Source organism: Taudactylus pleione, unplaced genomic scaffold (assembly GCF_031769625.1).
Source record: "Taudactylus pleione unplaced genomic scaffold, aTauple2 ptg000114l, whole genome shotgun sequence".
Classification (NCBI taxonomy): Eukaryota; Metazoa; Chordata; class Amphibia; order Anura; family Myobatrachidae; genus Taudactylus; species Taudactylus pleione.
Window position 1 is genome coordinate 28,052,824 of NW_028284516.1, and position 21,361 is coordinate 28,074,184.

The 21,361-nt window shown below is 41.0% G+C and overlaps 1 protein-coding gene across 1 annotated transcript in view; it reads right to left on the reverse strand.

Annotated features, from left to right (window-relative positions):
- The window catches only part of PREX2 (phosphatidylinositol-3,4,5-trisphosphate dependent Rac exchange factor 2), a 435,974-nt gene that overhangs the window by 178,306 nt on the left and 236,307 nt on the right, over nucleotides 1-21,361 (reverse strand). The window contains exons 24-25 of the mRNA XM_088471582.1: nucleotides 5,663-5,885; nucleotides 3,158-3,365 (exon numbers count right to left, since the gene is read on the reverse strand). Of these exons, the coding sequence (XP_088327708.1) occupies nucleotides 3,158-3,365; nucleotides 5,663-5,885 (431 nt within the window). The remainder of the gene's footprint in view (nucleotides 1-3,157; nucleotides 3,366-5,662; nucleotides 5,886-21,361) is intronic.

Here is a 21,361-nt window from a genome sequence, read left to right on the forward strand (position 1 = left end):
GACTCAATTTTTTACATAAGCCCCACAAACAATATGAGACACTGTACAGCAAACATAGCTTTTATCAGCCTAAAAGGTGTATGCATATTGAAAACAAGCATAGACTATCCATATTGAATATCCAATTGAATAAGTCCATCATGTCTCTCCCAACGGCTCCCACTTCTGGCAGACATGACAGACAAGGAGTCCGCTAGAGACCAAGTATAACCGGCATGGAGGGGGGGGGAGGGGCGGAGCCAGAGTGGGGATAGAGGTGGAACAGAGGGCGGAGGTGAAATGAGAATGGAGGCAGACAGAGAGTGGAGGCAGAGCTAGGATGGAGAGAAAAAAGAAGGTGGAGGTGGGGCAGATTATGAGGGTTGTAGGTGGGAATGGGGGCAAAGCAGTGATGGACTCTGGAGGGGGCCGGGCCCCCGAGGTGGCCTGGGCCATGTAGCAGCCGCACTCATTGCACCTACAGTAGCTACACCCTTGCCCACACACCTCTTGCTATAGCTGCAAGTTTGTGCATTAGGGTGGGTCGAAAAAAATGAAATTGCGAGTTTGAAATTCCAATAGTGTGGAAAAGTTGTGGGTCCGTAACAGTAACTCATGTCCAAAATTTCAGCTTGGTCGGATAATTTTTACTATCCCCAGCGGATTACGCACGCAGTTCCATTGCGATAGTATGCTAATCCATTGCAATCGCTTTGCAGTCGCAACACTACACTACATAAGGACGCCCACTTTACCTTACACACATCCATAATGTTTAGCAAGACTGTGAAACCAACGGTACAATTGAGTACCATCGCAGCCTCACGCACACTTACACAAGGTCTGACCTTACTCAGAAATTGCTAACTTCAGTGCACGCTATGACACCTCAGGCTGCGTAGGGCATCACAGTGGATAATTTATGCACGTCCATGAAACAGTGTTGAAATGCACCAGTACACCTGTGTTTCGCAATGGGTCTGCGTAGTCACTGCGAGTCCCGATAGCAGTGGCCGGTTCGCGCACTACGATGCATACACTTGCACAGTACGCAAGATTGGCCAATTGCGTGAGTATTAGCAACTGCGATCCTTGTTGAATAAGGCTCTCAGTTATATACAAACCTTTGGGGTAGACTTTTCAGATGTGGTCCACCCAAAACAAAAAGGTCAAAATATTGCCATTTTCCATGAAATGCCATCTTTGCCGCATGTGCTCCTGAGATCGACTAGCACTTTTTTCAGGTATTCTGACTTATAAAATATTATTTTCTAGGAGGCAAGGAGTAGAGATAGACATCGGAAGCCCACCATCAAATGATGGCTGGACTTCCATCACATCAATATCTAAAAGTGTTTCAGACACCGGCAAAGATGAATTTGAGCCATCAAGGCTTGAAAGCTCCTCATCGCAAATTCGCATTAGTCTTCCAAACACTGCTATTGTTAGTGATCGATATGGTATATCGAATAGGCGAACTGCTGCCATATCAATTTAAAAAACCCCTACCCAGCCCACACCATGACAACAATGGATATACTGTAGTGTATAATAAAATTTTATTAGTGCTGCATGTTCAAGTATCTCAAATTAAATAATTAGCACCACCTGTGGATCTTTTAACATGTGTCAGCCAGGAATAAATACACAAGTGCTCCAACTAGGAGATCTGAAAAACATGCACTGTTAAGGGTGCACTGCTATAGACCATCTATATCAGAGGTTCCCAAATTCCACCATTACAGTCCAGATTTTAAGGATATCCATGCTTGAGCACAGGTGACTTAATTAATAACTCAGTCAATTTGATTTAACCATCTGACCTCAAGCATTAATAGCCTTAAAACCTGGACTGTAATGGCAGAGTTTGGGAAACTCTGATCTAAAGGGTTACTTATTACTACTGTATAATAGTACACTATCCAATGCATAAGGAGAGCAATATGTACATATATACTGTATGTCCAGGGCAGTGCTAGGTTCTTCTGCTGCCTTCCCAGACTCCCAATCTTGCTCCAATGCTCTGGAATAGTGCCCACATCTGAAATAAACTCATTCAGCTCAGGCAGGATGACGCATATTAAAGCTGGATAAGTGGTAATTATGCCCTCTTCATGGACTGGCCACACTCACTCTAAAATCAAGCATTTAGAAACCGCCCTCTAGAAATTCTGCATTTGCCCCTGTAAAGAGTGGACAAGGGAGAAATTGCGTATAGCAACCAATCAGCTCTACCCATCATTTTAAATGTACTTGATAAATGCTATCTCTAAGCTGATTGGTTGCTATGGGCAACTTCTCCACTCTTTAGAAGGTTTAATACATTTTCCGTCAAGTCACAGATACAAACACTGAATATGTATTCAGCAGCGCTGTAACAAGGCAGTAGTGCTGCTCGATGGCAACTAACAACTGACTGTTCCATGCAATTATATCCAAGCTAAATGACATCACAACAGCTATTTATTGGGCAAGCCTGGGACATTACTGTATTAGATTAACCAAAGCTGATAAAGTGTTACATATCTACCTGCAGCTCCTAACATAAATGGGGGCAATTACTTGTCTGCTTATACGATGTAATAGGGACTGACATTTTTCTTTAAGTGGATAATCCTAACTTGTAACCTCAGAAATGACTGCTATAAAACCACATAGGTCTTTCAAGTATTCTGTACTAGAACATCACAGCAGAGCTCTGATCTTGCCTTCTGGAAATATAATAATGTACAGCAACTGTTCGGAGAGGAATTTTACTAGTGGAATATAAAGAAATATCTTGATTGTGAAACGCTGTACTTTTTGGAAATAGTTGCAATTTACATGTGGGATTTTACTACCACTCCTAGGAGTATATTTACTAAAGTGCTGGTTTTTAGAAGTGGAGTTGTTGCCTATATCAACCAATCAGATTCTACTTATTGTCTAGCACCTTTTAGAAGATAATAGCTAGAATCTGATTAGTTGCTATGGTCGCCAACTCCACTTCTAAAAACCCTCTTTGCCCTGGTCCCAGTAATTATTTTGTAATTAGTATGAAATTATAAAAAGAAAGACATATAGAAATAATGCATTGAATACACTGATAACCGTATAAACCTGGATGTACTGGTAACCCAGTATACTGTAAAATACTTATTTATCTACAAAGTAATAGAGACAAATACTGAATACTTACTCATCAATCTGGGACACACAGGTCTCTACCTCTGCCAGCGCTGACTGCAGTTTGCATAGCAATTTATGGTGTATGTCTTGTGTTTCCAAATCTTCAGCTCGGAGCAGGTATCGCAGACCGTGACCATCTCGCTGACCCAGTGAGTGTCCAGAGGGTGCAGCCATTGTCGTTATGGTATGTTGTATGTACACCATAGGATTAAGTTTACCTAAACAACATGCAAGAAATGCCAATGTAAAATAGCAGTTGCACATATTTTTAACTGTAATAATAATAATAATAATAATAATAATAATAATAATAATAATAATCTATTTAGGGGTACAATAAGAAAATCTGCCCCCTTAAAACTGAGTCTGGACTCCTTGGAGTACCCAGAAATAATTAAAATAGTCCAGCTAGTACTACAACCTATACTTACAATGCTACATTACCATGGTCACCTAAGTTCAGGACTGTGGAAATGCACCATTACAAGCATATGCAGGGGTGTAACTAGGCATTTAAAGGCCACATAGAAAAAGTTGGTAAGGGGCCCCGATGTACCACCCAATGATGAAAACTACATTTAACACATGACTGACAAGGAAGATAGGCCGCCCTCAGCTCTGGGCCCCATAGCAGCTGCACCCCTTGCACCTATGGTGGTTACACCCATGAGGATAAGGGAGTAGTTCTGGCTGTACTATTTATTTATTATTACCAGTTATTTATATAGCGCACACATATTCTGCAGCGCTTTACAGAGAATATTTGGCCATTCACATCAGTCCCTGCCCCAGTGGAGCTTACACTCTATATTCCCTATCACATGCGCACACACATACACACTAGGGTTAATTTGTGTTGGGATCCAATTAACCTACCAGTATATTTTTTTGGGGTGTGGGAGGAAGCCAGAGCACTCGGAGGAAACCCACGCAAGCACAGGGAGAATATACAAACTCCGCACTGTTAGGGCCGTGGTGGGAATCGAACCCATGACCTCAGTGCTGTGAGGCAGTAATACTAACCATTACACCGTCTGTGCTGCTGATACTATGTTCATAAGTTTCAAAAATTACAAGAAGTCCAGTCACAATTTTATTTTAGGATTTTATTATAACCCCTAATCAGGTTAAAAGAAGAGTTAATGAAGGTAATAAAACATGGCTGTGTTAAGACAGGTCTATGGGAGATCGTTAATTATGTAAGTTTTTTTTTAAATAAATGTTGTGTGGTTTGCATTTTTCCCTAGTGCAATACAAATTCAGGCACCTGTAGTGCATCAAGGACATAGTACTTTAAATCTATTTTTAACACATTTATTACCAATACCCGTTGGACATCAGCATGGGAAGAGCCCTAAGGTTAATAGCACTATGGCTGTTTATACCCAGGAGGGGAAGCCAGCCCTGGTTCCATCTGGCCTGAGGATGGTTGGAACCATGGTGAGAGTACCCTCACTGCAGTATTCCCTCTATGGTGCCACCAGTCCAATAAGCTAAAGCCTTGTTCTGGTTACCTTAAAGTCAGGGTGGACCCTACATCAGTTTTTCCTCTGTATTTGGGATAAACAACCTAAGCCTGAAAGTGCTAGTGCTTTTTAAGAATTGCGGGCTCTCCACACATTTATTTATCCAGGAGGTGGAGCTCCTGTTGTCCAGACCTTTAATTATAATTTCCTTGGGGTCAAACGATAATCTAATGAATGAATGGAGAAAAAAGATTTACAGAATATCGGGTATATCTGATGAAAAAGATGGTAGTGTATAGAGTCCAACTTCATGATTGTTTGGACCAATTACTAACACGATTTTGAGTAATTCTAATATATTCTAATACATTTTATTAATACATAAAAAATATGGCCATTTTATTTATGTCTCACCATCTTTAAAGCTTTCAACAACATTGCTTCGGGTTCTGGAGAACCTAGCCTCCTCCATCGGAGGCCTTTTTAAATTTCTTTGGACATCCTTTTGCCTTATATTTTACTTACGTTCATTTACGATTGTTTTAAAGACATATCAATTACCTCATTGCACATTCTCATTGCTTTGTCTTTTTACTACTTGTAGGCATAAACCCCGCTGTTTTCAATATACATTGTATTTATCTGCTTGGTTTATTGGGATAAGCGCCGTTTGATTTGTGACACACCCACTACGGTACATATCTATTTATCATTGTGTGAGTGTTAACTAAGAACACTCTCAGTCATTTTTTAGGCCTGCTCATATCCCAGAAGCGCCCACACCAGCACACTTTACTCTATTTCCAATTCAAAACATAATATGTTGGGAAAAATTGTGGTTTGAGGTTGAAAATCTCTGTTCTAGAGTGTACTGTAGATGATTATAGATGAATACAAGAAATATCCTGTTCTGAGCTCCTTTGCCTCTGACTGATGCTGTATAAGAATAAGTACTGTGAATTTATGTTTCAATAACATCAAGTACTGTATAAAAACAATAATGTTTGCAATACAATTACACTTTGTAAATATATCTACAGAACTGTCACCTTGCTCTGTACTTTTATTTTCCTTGTCCTGGGATGCTTGCTTCCTGCTATCCAGCTGTACCCCGAAAGCACTGCCAAGGGATGTCAAAGTTTTGGGGTAGGAAACCTCCATCACATTGAAATGGCAATTTGTTGGACAGAAATCGCTGCTATGTAGAGGGGATATCTTTGATTTTGCTTGTTTGAATGTAGGCCAGGCTCTGTTTTTTAAGACCCTTGAAAACTAAATGCAAATGAAAAATATTAGTACAAGTAAATATATACCTACAGAGCTTATTAGCCTGTCTTCTTTATCCAGAACCAGCTATTACATTGTGCCAATGAGAATGATCTTCATTCAAATCACATTATTAATAAACAGTGTAACTTGTAAACTTCACTAGGGAAGGATTCATATATAACAGACTTGTGGTGAGTATTATCTGAGCCATAAATGTCAGTAATGCCGCATTTGATAAAAAATTAAGTATGTGATGTCGAAGCTGGATTAGTGGGTGAGACGGATTCAGCGTAAAACTTAGCGTGCGCGACGCCATCTTGCGAATGGCAGCTAGACTCCATCTTAAAAATAAGAATCTGCAAGATGCCATTTTGCGACCAGCGCCATTTTAAGTTACAACTCACGAGCTAAGTACAGATGGCAATGTTTTTGATAATCTTTTTAGAAGCCATGACAGGTCCATTCTGGGGACAACCTTGCATAGAGAAATACCAAAAACAACTAGAAAAACAGCCTCCTGAGAAAAGTAAATAGAATAGACAATACACCAGAATACTGTGAGTGTTTTACATACAAATTGGCAATCCCTGTATATAGACAAGTATAGTTGTGGCAATTGTAATATAACCCAGACATTGATCTACACAATTGAATTTGTCTGAATCCTAAACAGGTTTTAGTCTCACTCCCAGACAGAATGGCCCCACCTTGTTTGAGAAGTGTAGCTCACTGCCCGTAACACATTTGCATTGCAGTTTGAAACTGTTAGTAGGGAATGAGATATGTGTGTATATGTATATATATATATATATATATATATATATATATATATATGTTAAGTCGATCATAGATAGAATCTCATGAATAAACACCGCACATTGTGTGCTCTAACCCTGGGTTTCTAGTCTTTTCTGCTGAATGCTGATTGACGGAGGTCTCTTGCTGATGCCGGAATCTGGTCCCAGAGCGCTTGTGTATGTATGACTGTATCTTGGGTCTGTATAATTCTTTGTGCTAAATTGTACTTAGATCACAGCGTGTAACTGACTGTACTCTACTTGAATAATACTTTGTGCTTTGGAACACATGTTCAAGGTCTAAAGTCTTTATTTTACTGTATGACTGTGTACGCAAATAGCGTCAATTTTAGAGGTTTATAGGCAGGGTTTAGAAGGTATCGGTAGGTGCGTATAGAGGTTGAAATCCAGTATCCTTAGTTGGGGGCTCATAGTGAAGTCACGTACCGAATCACACGATATATACACGGATATCTATATCTCAGTAAAGGGTGGATAGTGGCCACATGCAGTCTTACCTGCAACCATTCGATGCTGAGAGATCGCTACCCGTTATCGTATGACCAAGAGACGCTGACTAGAATCCAGGGACAAGAGAGGAAGAAGTTTGTTTTCCTTTGTTGATAGTATTTTGCGTTTAAAAGGGGTGTCGCAGTATTGCGCATGCGGCTAAGTCGCATTTTTGCACGCAATAGGGACGCACTTTTGCGTACGCAGCTAAGGGTATGTCATACGGTTGTGTGGTGGTCGCATCATTGTGTATGCGACTAGTCGCACAATAGCGTATACGCATTTCCGGTTGTGCTGCCACGTGTTTAAACAAAGCCATTGAGTTTACATTATCAATTGTTGCTAATATCTGGGTTAACGTGTATTTTTCTGCGCAGGAAAAAAGTGTGTATCAGTGAGTATTTGTTTAGGGTGTAACACGGGACCTAAATGTTAAGGGTATCGTAGGACCCTTAAGTGCTAGGCGCAGGAGTTGGCCTAGTGACTCGGTAGCAGCTTACCGTTTACTTTACACAAAGCAGGTGTAGGGGTTGTTATTTTTGTTAGGATTTGGCCCCCAGCGTGATTATAGCGTTCAGTAATCAATGTGTGTGATCTGTTAGGCTTATTTGAACACTATAATTGAACCGCATAATTTTGGTTAGATTATGATTGTGAGCTGGTGGGAGGGTGGACGAAATCAACTGGAACACAAAGGGTACTTTGCTGCCCCCTAGCAGTTGAAAGGTAGTCAAAAGGGGATTGCTGAGCGGAAGCGGCCTTTACTTCCGTAGGTGAGTGGAAGCTTCTAGAAGTCCTCCATAGGGTTTGCGGATACACCCTTTTTCAAAGGCGTCCACAGGTAGGTGAAAGTATCTTAATTGTCTTTCACCAGTTAAAATTTTTATTGAAAAACGTTGGAGTTGTCCCAAGATGGGAGCCACGCAAACAATAGAAATATTAGACAATGATGTGCTGCTAATGGAAGCGCCGCTTGGATCGGCCCATCGTATTATGCATACTAAGTACGGTACTTATGCAATAAGGTATTGTGACATATGGTTTAAAATAACGATGAAGAGTGTTAGACCGTTTCCCAGAATTGGTAGTTTTGATAAAGATGTTTTGGATAATGTCCGAGATCACATCAGTCTGATGCGTTCTCGAGAGAAAAAAGTAAAATATTACGAATGTTTAAAATTGTGGCAGCATGAAGGGGATGCATGGCTAAAAAATGTGCAAGCGACACAAACTAGCGTTGCGAGCACATTGCCAGCAAACACACCCGCGGCGCTGGATTGCAATGCGTGCGAGCCACAAAATGGCGCGCAGGTGCGGCAAGGTAACGTTGCGGAAGGTATTGCCAGTAGTTCACACGCACCACCGCCACCTTATGTGGATGGGGGTGCAGACACAGTCATGAAAAAAAACTCATAAAAATGTAACAAGCAACTTGTACCCTCTCATAAGTAACCATAAAGAAAATGTTTATGATGTGGATGATGAGCCTATTGTTATGTCTGCCGTTTCCCGTGCTGTGCACATGTTAGATGCGACACCACGACAAGCTCAAGTGGTGCCACCATCTCCATCTGTAACAGCACGGGAAGTGTTAAACTCCTCTGCGCCCGTGGAGGAAGTTGTTAATACTATACGTTGCAGCAACAGATTAAACCCCCAGCCAGGTAATAAGGTCAAAGGTAGCACTGCGGCCGGTCTGCATCCCATTCGGACAATCAATGTTCCGAATGGGAATGCGGACGCAAACTGAGTTGTACCTACAAGGGATGTGGTAATGCATTGTCCTTGGACAAGAGCAGAGCAAAATTCCATTATAAATGATTTCCCTGATCCCAAAAAGGAATTAGCCAAATGTCAAAGATTTTGAGAAATTTGGGTAGTTCTCATGAGCCCACCAGTAAAGATTGGTGGGTGGTGTTAAGGGCCTGTCTACCACGCAATATCGACGTGACAAAATTTATCACGGATTGTGTATTGGATGGTGACGTTCCTTTAACAGACCAAGTAAACCAAGGTAATATTTCCCGCATTATAACTCAATTGGGTATATATTTTCCAGTAGTAGTTACTTGGAACAAAATTTTCACCATAAAGCAAAAGGAGAGTGAATCTACAGAAAATTATTGCGACCGGGCTCTGCAGGCTATCACCCAGTACACTGGGTTAGAGGATATTAAAGATAGCATTCACCACAGGGGAATGATTGTCACCATACTCATGGATGGCCTTAAATAGAACCTGAAAACCCTGGTTCAGACCTCACAGCCTGGCTGGAGGGGAGTCATAATAGATACCCTCATAGAATCCACCATAGAACATGATAAAAACATCTCAAAGAAGAGAGAGCCACAGAGCAAGAAACTAATGGCTGTCAGTATTCAAGCTCTGGAAGGAATGACGGGCACATCACAGCCAGCAGACACACCTGCACCCACACCCACACCTGCACCTGAACAGTTATACGCCCTCACTAATCCTACACCACAGCAAACACAGCCTTATCCCACTTATCCTACACAAAACCAAATGTCCCATACTACCCACAAGCTCCATACCTCCCACAATATCCTTTTCCTCAATATCCTTACCCATACCCACCACCTTTCTCACCTGCTCAACCCACACAACAATCCTTCCCACGAAAGTGTTTTAACTGCAACCAGCCAGGACACATAAGTAAGAGCTGCATGACAAAGAGGGTAGGACCCCCAAACCAGAGAGTACCTGGATATCCCCATAAGGGATATGCACAGAGACCAGCAAATGTCCAACAGGAACCAGCTCCAATTGTGGCCGTTAATGCTTTATTGGAGAGTGGGAACCAACGCTAGGAGTCAGGTCATACTTGTGGTCTGCAGATAGACCGGTTGACGGGAAGTACTAGGGAAAAACTGGTAATGATAATTGATGTAACTGATACCCAATCTCTGTTCTGCTTTCTTCCCTGTGCCCTAACACCCTGACTGTCAGTATTTTACTTTTCCCACCTAGGGGGAGGTGTACACTACACATGGACACGAGTGTCCCATGGGTTCATAGACAACCCCAGTATCTTCTCCCAGGCCTTATATGACTGTTTACAATCTTTTCAACCTGCCAATGGATCTGTTCTAATGTAAAATGTGGACGATTTATTGTTGTATTTAGGTCATGTTTAAATGATATTAAACTGTTGTGCTTTATCTCTCACACACAGGACACAAGGTCGCTAAGGACAAATGGCAGCCATGCCAGGCTAAGGTCAAATACTCGGAATACTGTCCAACCCAGGGGCCCAGGCAATATTTAGAGTAGTAGATATTGATAACAGAATTTAAATTGCAGGAACTTGTGTACAAATACAGTATCCCTAGAATAATTGAATATAGGAGGGATACTCATTTCACAAGTAATGTCTTTTATAAACTGTGTAAGGTGATGGGTATTAATATCAAGATCATCCCAGACCATCTGTCTACCTGTTCCCCTTTGAGATACTGTTTAACAGGCAGCCTCATGTGAAAATGTGATAATGAGGTTACTGTGCAGTGTCTCACGAAGATGAGTAAGAACAACTGAAATTGAAAATGTTATTAACTAACATGACTGAAGCAAACTCTCATGATGTTAAACCTGGAGAATCCGTTATGATCCAAAAGGTGGCCGGGGAAGAATCTCTTTTTCAATTTTGCTAACATTGTTCTTTATGGGCGTTTTTCTATGAATTGGTGATCAGGCTAATGGAATTAAGAATTAGTAAATGTAATTGTTTATGTTATGTATATGTTATATTTAAAATTTTGTGGTGTTGATGTATTGCTATGCATTTGAGACCCTTTTTAGACAGCTGCCCGCTCTATAAGTTAATGGTTTTTGTGTTTAGATCGCTATATGATCTCTGTGTGAAATCTCGTTTTCTTATTATGTGGTTGTGGAACGCAAGCTAGCATTGGGTTGCTAGGCATTGCGTTCCAGCAATTTTTAGTCACCGGATGTGACGTGTGTTCTGGTGCTCCCCGGCGGCTGAGCTCCGTGAGAAGAGTGGGAATCAGCGGGATTTTGGAATTATGGTGTATCTAGACGTTATGAGGTAACATTGCTGAGACTTACTTGGAATATAACTATTGTGTTTGAGCGCGTTTCAACAGCGGGGGTGACTTTTGATCGTCACTTAATGACAATAGCGTCACTTCCTGGTGCATTGCATGTGTTAGGTATAAAAGAGCGGGCAGCTGCCTAGTATGGGCTGCATCTACATTATGGCTGATCTTATGGTGGCAGATTGTGGGTCTTGAGAAAAGCCCTTGCATGGGCTGAAACGTCGACCTGGGACAGCTGTCTTATTGCATCTATGGAAGAATAAATATTGAATACTTTTAATCATTCAAAAATCAAGCCTGGTGAGTGCACTCTGATTTATTCTGGATATTATGGCATGTTCCCTGGTGGACTAAGTCTGAGTGTATTGGCACCCCAGCAGCTGCACGTCTATGTAGCGAGTGCTACTCTTTTCCGGATATATAAATATATATATATATATATATATATATATATATATATAAATAAAGCTAGATGCATTTGTGCCTACAACATAAGTGCACTTAAGTGCCTATTTTATTTTATTGTTTATTATTGTTATTTATATAGTGCACATATTCTGCACCATTTCAATTGGACAGATCTCATGATGCGTTCAGCTGTACATAACTAACATGTGCCCCATGTTGTATGGATCCTAGAGACCTATTCAGTTCTTTACACAAACACTCCTCTCAAAGCAACTTTTTTTGGGGGTGATTTTGTGGAGGATTTTAAAACCCCCGCCGTGTAATAAATCTGGCGTTTTCTATACTTCTAATGGGGAAAAAAACAGAATGGTGTTTTTGAATCTGAAGTGTAGTTTTGCTCCGGGTTTCTGAGCTTAGGGCTGGATGCAAAACCACTGGGAAATAGCTGCAATCATGCCTGGATTTTAAACCCGCCATTAAAATTCTCCCATGGTGTAGGCATCAGCCTCTAGGTCTATTTCGATCACAATTACATTAACACTTCCTTACTATACTTTTGCACACCACGTCCCTAACCCCAGACCGCTTCTCCAGTTGTTAGGCATTGTAAAATGCAACAAAATCTGCATACGGAGGTATGTGTATGTTTAATTTGCTGCGCATATGCAGTACCAAAATGCATATTGTTCACAAATTAAACAGTCATACGTTCCACTCAATGTAAGCCCTAGATATTGCAATTAAGGTTTTTTTTACATATATATATATAACTTATAAGATAACAAACATAGAGATTTCAGTGAAGTCAAAATAATAATACAATTAGAATTAAATAATTAAGAAATAAATTAACCAATGTCTACAAAGTCACATCTACTAATTGTTAAGTCTTGTTACATTTTAGTTTTGTTACACTTTAGTTTCTTTATTGTTACATTTAAGTCTTATTTGTTTAATTATGATTTAAAAGTTTTGTTTATGCATTTTGAAATTGTTATCTTGTGTTTCAAAATTACATTTTTGGCATAATCAAAATCTTAGCGTAGATGTACTGTAGCTGGGATGAAAGTGTATTAAATATGGACGTGTCTCTTTGCTGAACCCAATTCTGACTAATTCCTACATGTGATACCAAATAAAGTAAGTATCCTTAAAATATGGACAACAGACAGCTGGTACAGTACAGGAAACACTCCATTTATCTAGCCACAGTCCACATAAACTCGTGTTCTGTAATACTTCATATTGTCTCTATCTGCAAAAAATACCCCATTCTTTATATAAATAGGTTTGCTCTGGGCACTAAGGACATTTGCTGAAATGCTTTCTTTAAATTGATCTTGTTATTCAAATCTCCCACATGCTGCACTACAAAGAGACCACATTTGCGGAATGTAATTTAATCAGGTCACATTTTACAATTTAGGGATTTTCAATCTTGACTCTGCAAACATCTGGGACATTTCAAGTGATACTACAGCGCTAGTAAGAGCACAATGTACAGATAAAATGTACAACAAACAGCCTATTTTTAGAATGTAACTTTCTTACACAAAATGTTCAAGCATTCAATGCAAGTTTGGTTACTATGGATACACATACCTCAGAGCACAAAGGACACAGTCCTTTTTCGAACACAAACTACTTTAGAATGCATACAGTATGTTGCTGGCGATATTGTCTATAGAAGTAACAGACAATGAAGACAGATCAGCTTTACAAGACATGGTAAAACCATGTCACTAATATTGTGCATTTTAATTTTTTAGCAATATCCTTGTAAGCAAAATGCTAATTTATATGGATGCTGTCATTATTTAATGAACCTTGATTTACAGTGTTTTCATATTCTTAATTAGCCAAAAATCAATGCTTTTAGCTCTATGGATGAAAGAGCCATATTCAGTAGCATAAAATATGCTGTTTGAAATTGGGAGATAGAAAACTAGTTTAAAGGAGACGGAACACACTAAGATGACAGCAAATAATCTGAACCGATATTATCTGTAATCCTCAAAAGTGACAGCAAAACTTGAATGGTAAATTTGGCAATTATATGATATTTGTTAACTTACACTAATTTCACTTAATAAATGTTTCTTCAAGGAAGTTTTTGTCCCTCATAATATGCCAGATTTTTAAAAGCTTTTACTGCACAGCACAACTTCTCTTGTATATGTAATTCTTAATGTGTCTTATTGTTCCACATGCTTCTAACTATTTGTGGTGCTCATCATTTGCTTTTATCTGGTGCATAGATAATGTACAACTGCTCAGTGCTGGGTTTCTTGTTCTGTAAGCTGATGCTCTGGAGCTGATGCAGAGCGGGACTTATGCCAGTTTGTGCAAAATACATAAAATTGCTCTGCATGCAGTGCACCCAGAAAACACCCAGAAAACAGGCTGCATTTTTATGTGTTCATGCAGACTTGGGGATTCTGACACTTATGCCAGGACAGGCAGTAGGTGGATGAATAGGCTGGAATCATGGGTATAACTACCATAGGTGCAAGGGTAGCAGCTGGTATGGGGCCCAGAGTCGAGGGGGGCCCATCTTCATTGTCACAGTTACATGTGTTATATACATTTTCCACTATTGGGTGGTACATAGGGGCCTTACAAACTTTTGCTATGGGGCCTTCAAATACCTAGTTATGCCCCTGAAAGGACTAACTGATGTTAGTACAGTAAGGGAGTGTTTGATAAATGGCGAACAGATGCAGACCGGCAGATAGATACGTCTGTCATAGCAGCATAATCTGCGAGTGTCTGAGAGCAGGTGTAAAGGCATGATAGTGAAGATGAGAAGCGCCACCAACAGTGGTGAGCTGCTTGTAATTGGCTGAATATGAATGCTGTGATGACACTGATAGGTGCTTTCTTTGTTGCTCATTGGAGTCGTATCTGCTGTATTAGAGAGTTTATTGACGCTTAATAATGAATGCGTATTGCACAAATTAAATTAATTGTTAAAAACATGGGTGTCAGTGTATGTAACATAACCTGACGTACAGCTGACACATGCAGGAGGCTGCTGGTGCAGACTACGGGCCTGATTCAGACCCAGTCGCAAGCGCTGTGCGCTCGCAACTGGGTCGATGGTGGCCCAGAGCGCATGTGCCCGACGGAGCCAGCTCTGTCGTGCGCATGCGCGAGACCCGGATAGCGACGGGCAAGCCGTCGCTCCGGGTCTCGCACCAAAGGGGGCGTGCTGTCGATGTTGAGTGACAGCACGTCCCCTTTGGTGGGCGGGCCGGGGGAGTGGCTGCCCAGACGGAGTAGTTCCCATGAGAACGCCTACCGTCTGGGGGCGGCCCCACTGACATCACTAGTGATGTCAGTGGAGAGATTCCGGCTTTGTTTGAGCTGAAAGCTCTCTGGGGCTTGCGGCAACGAGACCCTACCACAAGGGTCTCGTCGCAAGCCCGATGGTCGCAATGGTCTTAACCATCGCGACCATCTTCCTGGCCGCTCGCTATAGCTGTGGGTGGCCACCCACAGCTATGCGAGCGGCCAGGAGGCCGTTCTAAAAAATAAAAAGACCGGCCCTGATTCAGAGCGAGCGCTCTGTCAGAGTGACCGGCTCTGAATCAGGGCCTAAATGACATCATGTGATAGTTACAGCTTTGTCTATTTCTGCAATTACAGCTTTCTTAGTGAACGATTTTTACACCTGTGTTTTGGGGAGCAACCAACTCAGCATCTGACCCCCTATGCCTGTTGCTTATACTTTGTAGTATAGAACTTTGTAGTATTTTAAGAAATAATTTTAAATAGAAAACAACTGTATTATGATCAGATAGTGTGATATTGGTGGTTGAAGGATGCTAATGCTTATAGCTGCACGAATGTTACTGGTCTATACAATATCACTTAATTTCTACAAAAACAGGTCAAAATTAACATTTTCACCTACTTTTGGAGATATCTACTGCTTACCTTTCTCCCTCGATGTGGCCCACTGTCCCCATACACTAATATGGGGAGCTAAATTCATCAAGCTCTGAAAATGCAACACTTTCAGAACTTGACTGCAGGAGCATCGCTCCCACACACAAGCTCCTTCCCTATGAGGAGCAGTCCCGTATTTGCAGAGATGGATCCTTATCCCTCTGCCCCTGTCTGGCCCTTTCTGCCGGACGCCGGGGCTTTGTGTGCCTGCGTGAACTCTAGTTCAGACTCGGCAGCGCTAAGTTTCGGTGCTTCGAAGGTAGCAGTGAAAACATTCGGGTAGACAGCTGATTTTTGAATCAACTGTCTCCTCGCTGGAGCAATAATGAATTTCATCGGCGTTTGGCGCGAGTGAGAGTGTTAATTATCGGGGTCTCCCCGGACCCCGATCATTAACATAATGAATAGACCCCTTAGTGAGGTAGCCTAAAACAAAGTCTCGGTTTATAAATGTAAATTACTTCCTACCAGAGTCTACAGTACTGTAGTTTGTAATTCTAATAAACATTTTTTGTTATTATTATTATTATTAATTGCATAGTGTGCACCGGATTATTCTCACCTTTTTCATTCAACCAACATCAATTTTGCAAATCAACTATTCAAATGATGAATAAATTTGAGTTTATTGATTAGAGCTTTGTTACACATAATTTATTGACAATAAAAAGTATTATTTTGAGTGCCTTTCATTATAAAAAGTGCTAAAAAAAAATAAAAAATATCAAAAATACTTTATTAGTTTATTATTAAAAATGACATTGCAAAAAGATTATTACAATAGGATAACACATGGGTTGTGTCCCAGGCCAAAGTCATAGAACTACTAAGCTACACTAATGTACATAGTAATGTCAGATGGTGATAGGGATGAGAGCAGGAGGCAGGGTGGACATGTCCTCCCTGAAATGCAGCTCAAAGTGTCTCTGGAAATGGTTGGATACAATATATATAATGAAATATATATATGTATATATATAGTAATACATATCATATATGATATATATATCATATTTATTTCACATATATATATATATATATATCATAATGTATGAGGTAGCTGAGTATAGGGGGGGAGAGGGGGCTCACAGAGCTCACCGGTGGATGCTGGAAGCCTTGCTGTGCTCTGCATCTGCTGACGAAGTCGGTGGAAGCTGGAGATGGGCCGCGGAGGAGCTGGAGGCGGAGCAGTGAGTGGCACTGATGGCTCCGGGCTCTGAAAAGGCTTACGGAAGGAGCTGCTGCGGCATCTCCCCCGTCTGCCATTTTTTTTTTCTGTGCAAGCTGCCCGATCGGAGCTTAAAGTTCCGATCGTGGCAGCGGAAGTCCAGGGAGGGGGGTCAGTGAGTGAAGGGCTGAGCGGTCGCCGTCCACTAAAGGCACCAGCCTAGCGGGAACTGGCTCGGAGTCCTTGCGGCAGGCTGCTCAGTAAAAAAAAAAAATGTTCATTAAGAGGATGCAGTCGGGAACAGTGTGTGGGGGCCCCCTATGTGTGGGGGCCCCAGGACGACCGCCCCTGTCGCCCCCTTTATAATCCGGCCCTGTCCATAAGGTTGCTCAGAAGTTCGATTGTGCGACCGATGGTGCATCTTTGTACACAAGTGGGGGATTAGAAACACAGTAGGTGGGCGCCTCTGTACATATTACAGTGGCTGCGGCATTAGCATGAGTTCTCAGTATTGCTGCGTACAAAGATGTAGCCGTAATGGGATTAGCAGGCCACCTCTGAAACGGGCCCTTTGCCAACAAATACAAGAAGAATCCAGCTGACCACTTTATATAAGGTCAGATACGGTCACATACAACCAGAGAGAAGACATGCAGAGAGACACGGTGCATCTCATTTAGCAGAATTGCCCCAGGTTGTCTTTGTGCTCACGTATGTACAGTAGATGGACACCAAATTTGCATCGCTTTGACCATTTGTGCCCCTATAAATGTGTAATCTCCACTCCTTGCATCTGAAAGTAAAGCCTGAATCATCAAGCTACTTTTATTTATAGAAGCAGCTTACCCAGTTCCGATTTATGCCGCCTTCCTTCATACAGACGCAATCACACAGAAACAGGTGTATAAGGCATTTCTTCAATTTAGTAAATTACCTTAACTGACAAAGCAAATTACATATTATTCAGAAGTAACGGGATGGAATCTCCATTTACCAAAAGACCAATATTCTTAGTAAACCAAATGGAGATCCCATATGGTCGCATTTACAGTGGGCTGCCTTAGACCATTTTCTATAAATGTACCTATACTGGATTCTATTATGTTACATTGCCCAACAACTTACCCTATGGTGTCCACTGGATAGAAGTAATAAAAACATGTTAGTAATTTATCTGCTGCTATATGAACATAACTGCAATTAGCCTGTGCTTCGCTAAGCTACTGCCGATAACTCAGCTCTGGGCTATGTAATGTATCAAAGTCTGTTTGGAAGACTTTCAGATTAAATTTACAAACAATGTGATTGTAAATTTAATCTGAAAGCCACATTCATCATTTTCTGGTATGCTCTTCATAAATCCATATATATACAGGTTGAGTCTCCCATATCCAAAATGCTTGGGACCAGGGGTATTTTGGATAACGGAATATTCCGTATTTTGGAATAATTGCATACCATAATGAAATATCTTGGGAATGGAACCCCAATATACACACTGAATGCATTTATGTGTTATATACACCTTATACACACAGCCTGCAGGTAATTTTATACAAAATTTTCAATAATTTTGTGGCTCAAGCAGTTTGTGTACAGACATGAAATTCATTTATGTTTCATATACACCTTATACACAGAGCCTGAAGGTAATTGTATACCATATTTTTAATAATTTGTGCTTTAGACAAATTTTGTGTGTATTGAACCATCAAAAATCAAAGGTTTCATTATCTCAGTCACACCAAAATAATTTATATTACGATCATGTGTTTAAAACTCTATAGATTGTGCTTCTTATCATCAAAGTGTTCTACAATTGGCTGGTCCGAGACATTACCATTCAAAGCCGCCCTGATTGCCGATCTATGCAAGGCGATTGTCCATAGACCATGTCCCTGAGAGCCCATGTGTAGGAGATCAACATAGGGCATTATTGCAGTTGAAATTCAAGTGGATATTTATGCTAGATACAGTGAAACCAAGGGTTTGAAGTGGGGAAGCAGTCGGGAAGCCGATGGACAAAATCACGACTGTCGGCTTCCCGACTGTCTAATACTGACAAGGGTTAAATGACAGGCGTCGAAATCCCGATGCTTGTCATTTTCCCTACGCCGGGAGCCCAACACTCGGCTTACCAATCGAAGGTAAGTCAGGCGCCGGGTGGGGACAGCCACGGGGTTGGGGGGAGGGTTAGGTTTAGGGTTCCTGAGGGGGACTTAGGATTAGGCACCCCCCCGCGAGGTTAGGTTTAGGCTAGGGGAAGGGAGGGTTAGGCACCCCCGGGGGACTTAGGTTTAGGCGGCGGTGAAGGGGGGGTTAGGTTTAGGCACCCCCGGGGGGATTACTGTTAGGCACTTGGGGGGGGAGGTTAGGGTTAGTCACCCCTAAGGGAGGGTTAGGGGGTAGAATAGGTTAGTCAATACTTACCTTTCGACGATAGGGATTTTCACTGCTGCCGGCATGTCGCTGTCCGGATTTGAACCGCCGGCCAATCGGCCGGTGGTAAATCATACTGAATCCTTTTAAATGATCATTTGTCATTTAGCTTGTATTTTTAACTGATTTAGTTTAGAAATTGTAGTTTTCTTACAGTGTCGTTTTTACTATTATTAGTCTAGGCTGCTTAGCGTTCAATATTAAGATTTTATAGCTATGGATCTGGAGTTGGTGACCATATCGGTCCTTTTGTATGCCTCTCCACTCACTCATATCAATCTTTTTGGGATTGTCAGTTTAAATGTACATGTGCAGATTCCCGATATTCGGGACTCTGCGATCAGCAGTGAACTGGCGTTCACTGCTGAATCAGGCCCAATGTCCATTTATTTGATACTTCCTGCTCTGACATTAACGGAAACTGCTGGAGGTTGTGTGGGAGCCAAGGACAGAGCCAGTGCACAACAGGTGGTCACGGGCTGCTGTTCTCTATTTTAGGTGAAAGTTTTGTATGATATATTTGTATCCTGATGATGGCTTGTTAATAAACCCGAAACATTGATTCATATCGGTATTGCTGTCTTCTTGTTTAGAAGTCCAGAGAGTGCCACCAGTTTGGATATCCATACAGTATTATCCATACAGTATTTTGTGTGCACCACAGCTATTGAGAGAAATTGGATTGGAAGTGCCTGCACTTTTGGACTTATGTATGTATAGTTCTGGCACTTTCTTGTGTAATTATTTTGCAAACATGCACCGGTGCCCTCCTTGGACCCTAGAGTCCTATGTAGTGCAGTAAGGAAATGGAAGAACTTAGCAACTATATGTAAATTCAATAAATTTGAATCCGATGTTTCGGACCGTAGCCCATCATCAGGGATCTATCTAATCTATCTATCTATCTATCTATCTATCTATCTATCTGTCTGTCTGTCTGTCTGTCTGTCTGTCTGTCTATGTATCTGTCTATCTCTGCAGGGATCCGGCACTCACAAATGAAAAAAGATTAATAAGTCTGAAATTTTGAATGACACTGCCTTGATCGAGCAGCTTTGTGACCTGTTATTATAAGACCCCTGGAGCAACGCCTCACACAGTATATATATGTATATACTGTATATATATATGTATTGCACAATAATTTATGAACTCGGCGCCAGTACCTAAACCAATAAATTAATCACTGGTGTGATTTAAAATGGTGAAACACATTGCAAGTAATCCCAAAGGCTTTAACCTACATGAGCGTCTGCTCCTTTGTCAATAGTCTGTAGTGTTGGTGAGTACACTGCTTTGTAAATAGAAAAAATATTTATTGACTGTAGACGACCATCCTGCTATTGGTAGATAGTGATAATCATATAAAAGTGCTAAGTGCAATTGTGCTTAATGATCAGCTATACAATTGTATATTAAAACATAGAATAGTAAAGTGCTTAGTGCAATGAACGTGCCATAAAATAAATAACTTTAGCAGCATAGACCAATGAAGTAACAAAAGATTACTAATACCATTTAAAATACCAATTTAATAAAGTTTAAAAGAGATAAAAATAGACACTGTGGTTCCTAAAAGAGGAATTACCAAGAAATAGCAATAATACAAATAAATAAACAATGAAATGGTTCGTTTTGCAAAAGTGAATAGGAGAGTTTGGCTTATCTGAATATCAATGCAAGAGAGTCTGCATGTAAATCTCATGGGCAAGCGATTGTTTCATAGGGAAACAATCGCTTGCCCATGAGACTTACATGCAGGGAGGCACATATAGAAACCGGTGTAATTCCTACACCGTTCACCTGATTTGGATGTAATTAACCTCAAATTAAATCTGAAAGTCTGCAGTTAAATCACATCTTGTTTGTTTCACTTCAAAGCCATTGTGGTGGTGAATAGAGGCCAAAATATGAAAATTCTGTCAATGTCCCAATATTTATGGACCTGACTGTGTATATATATATATATATATATATATATATATATATGCTGGTGGGATTATCTGCTAGGGGGCACCAGCACAAATTTTGCCTAGGGCACCAAATTGGCTAGGGCTAGCTCTACTTGCAGCCTGCAGAGAAGGATGAGGTGGGAGGCAGGGAGGGCACAGCTGCATATGGACTGGA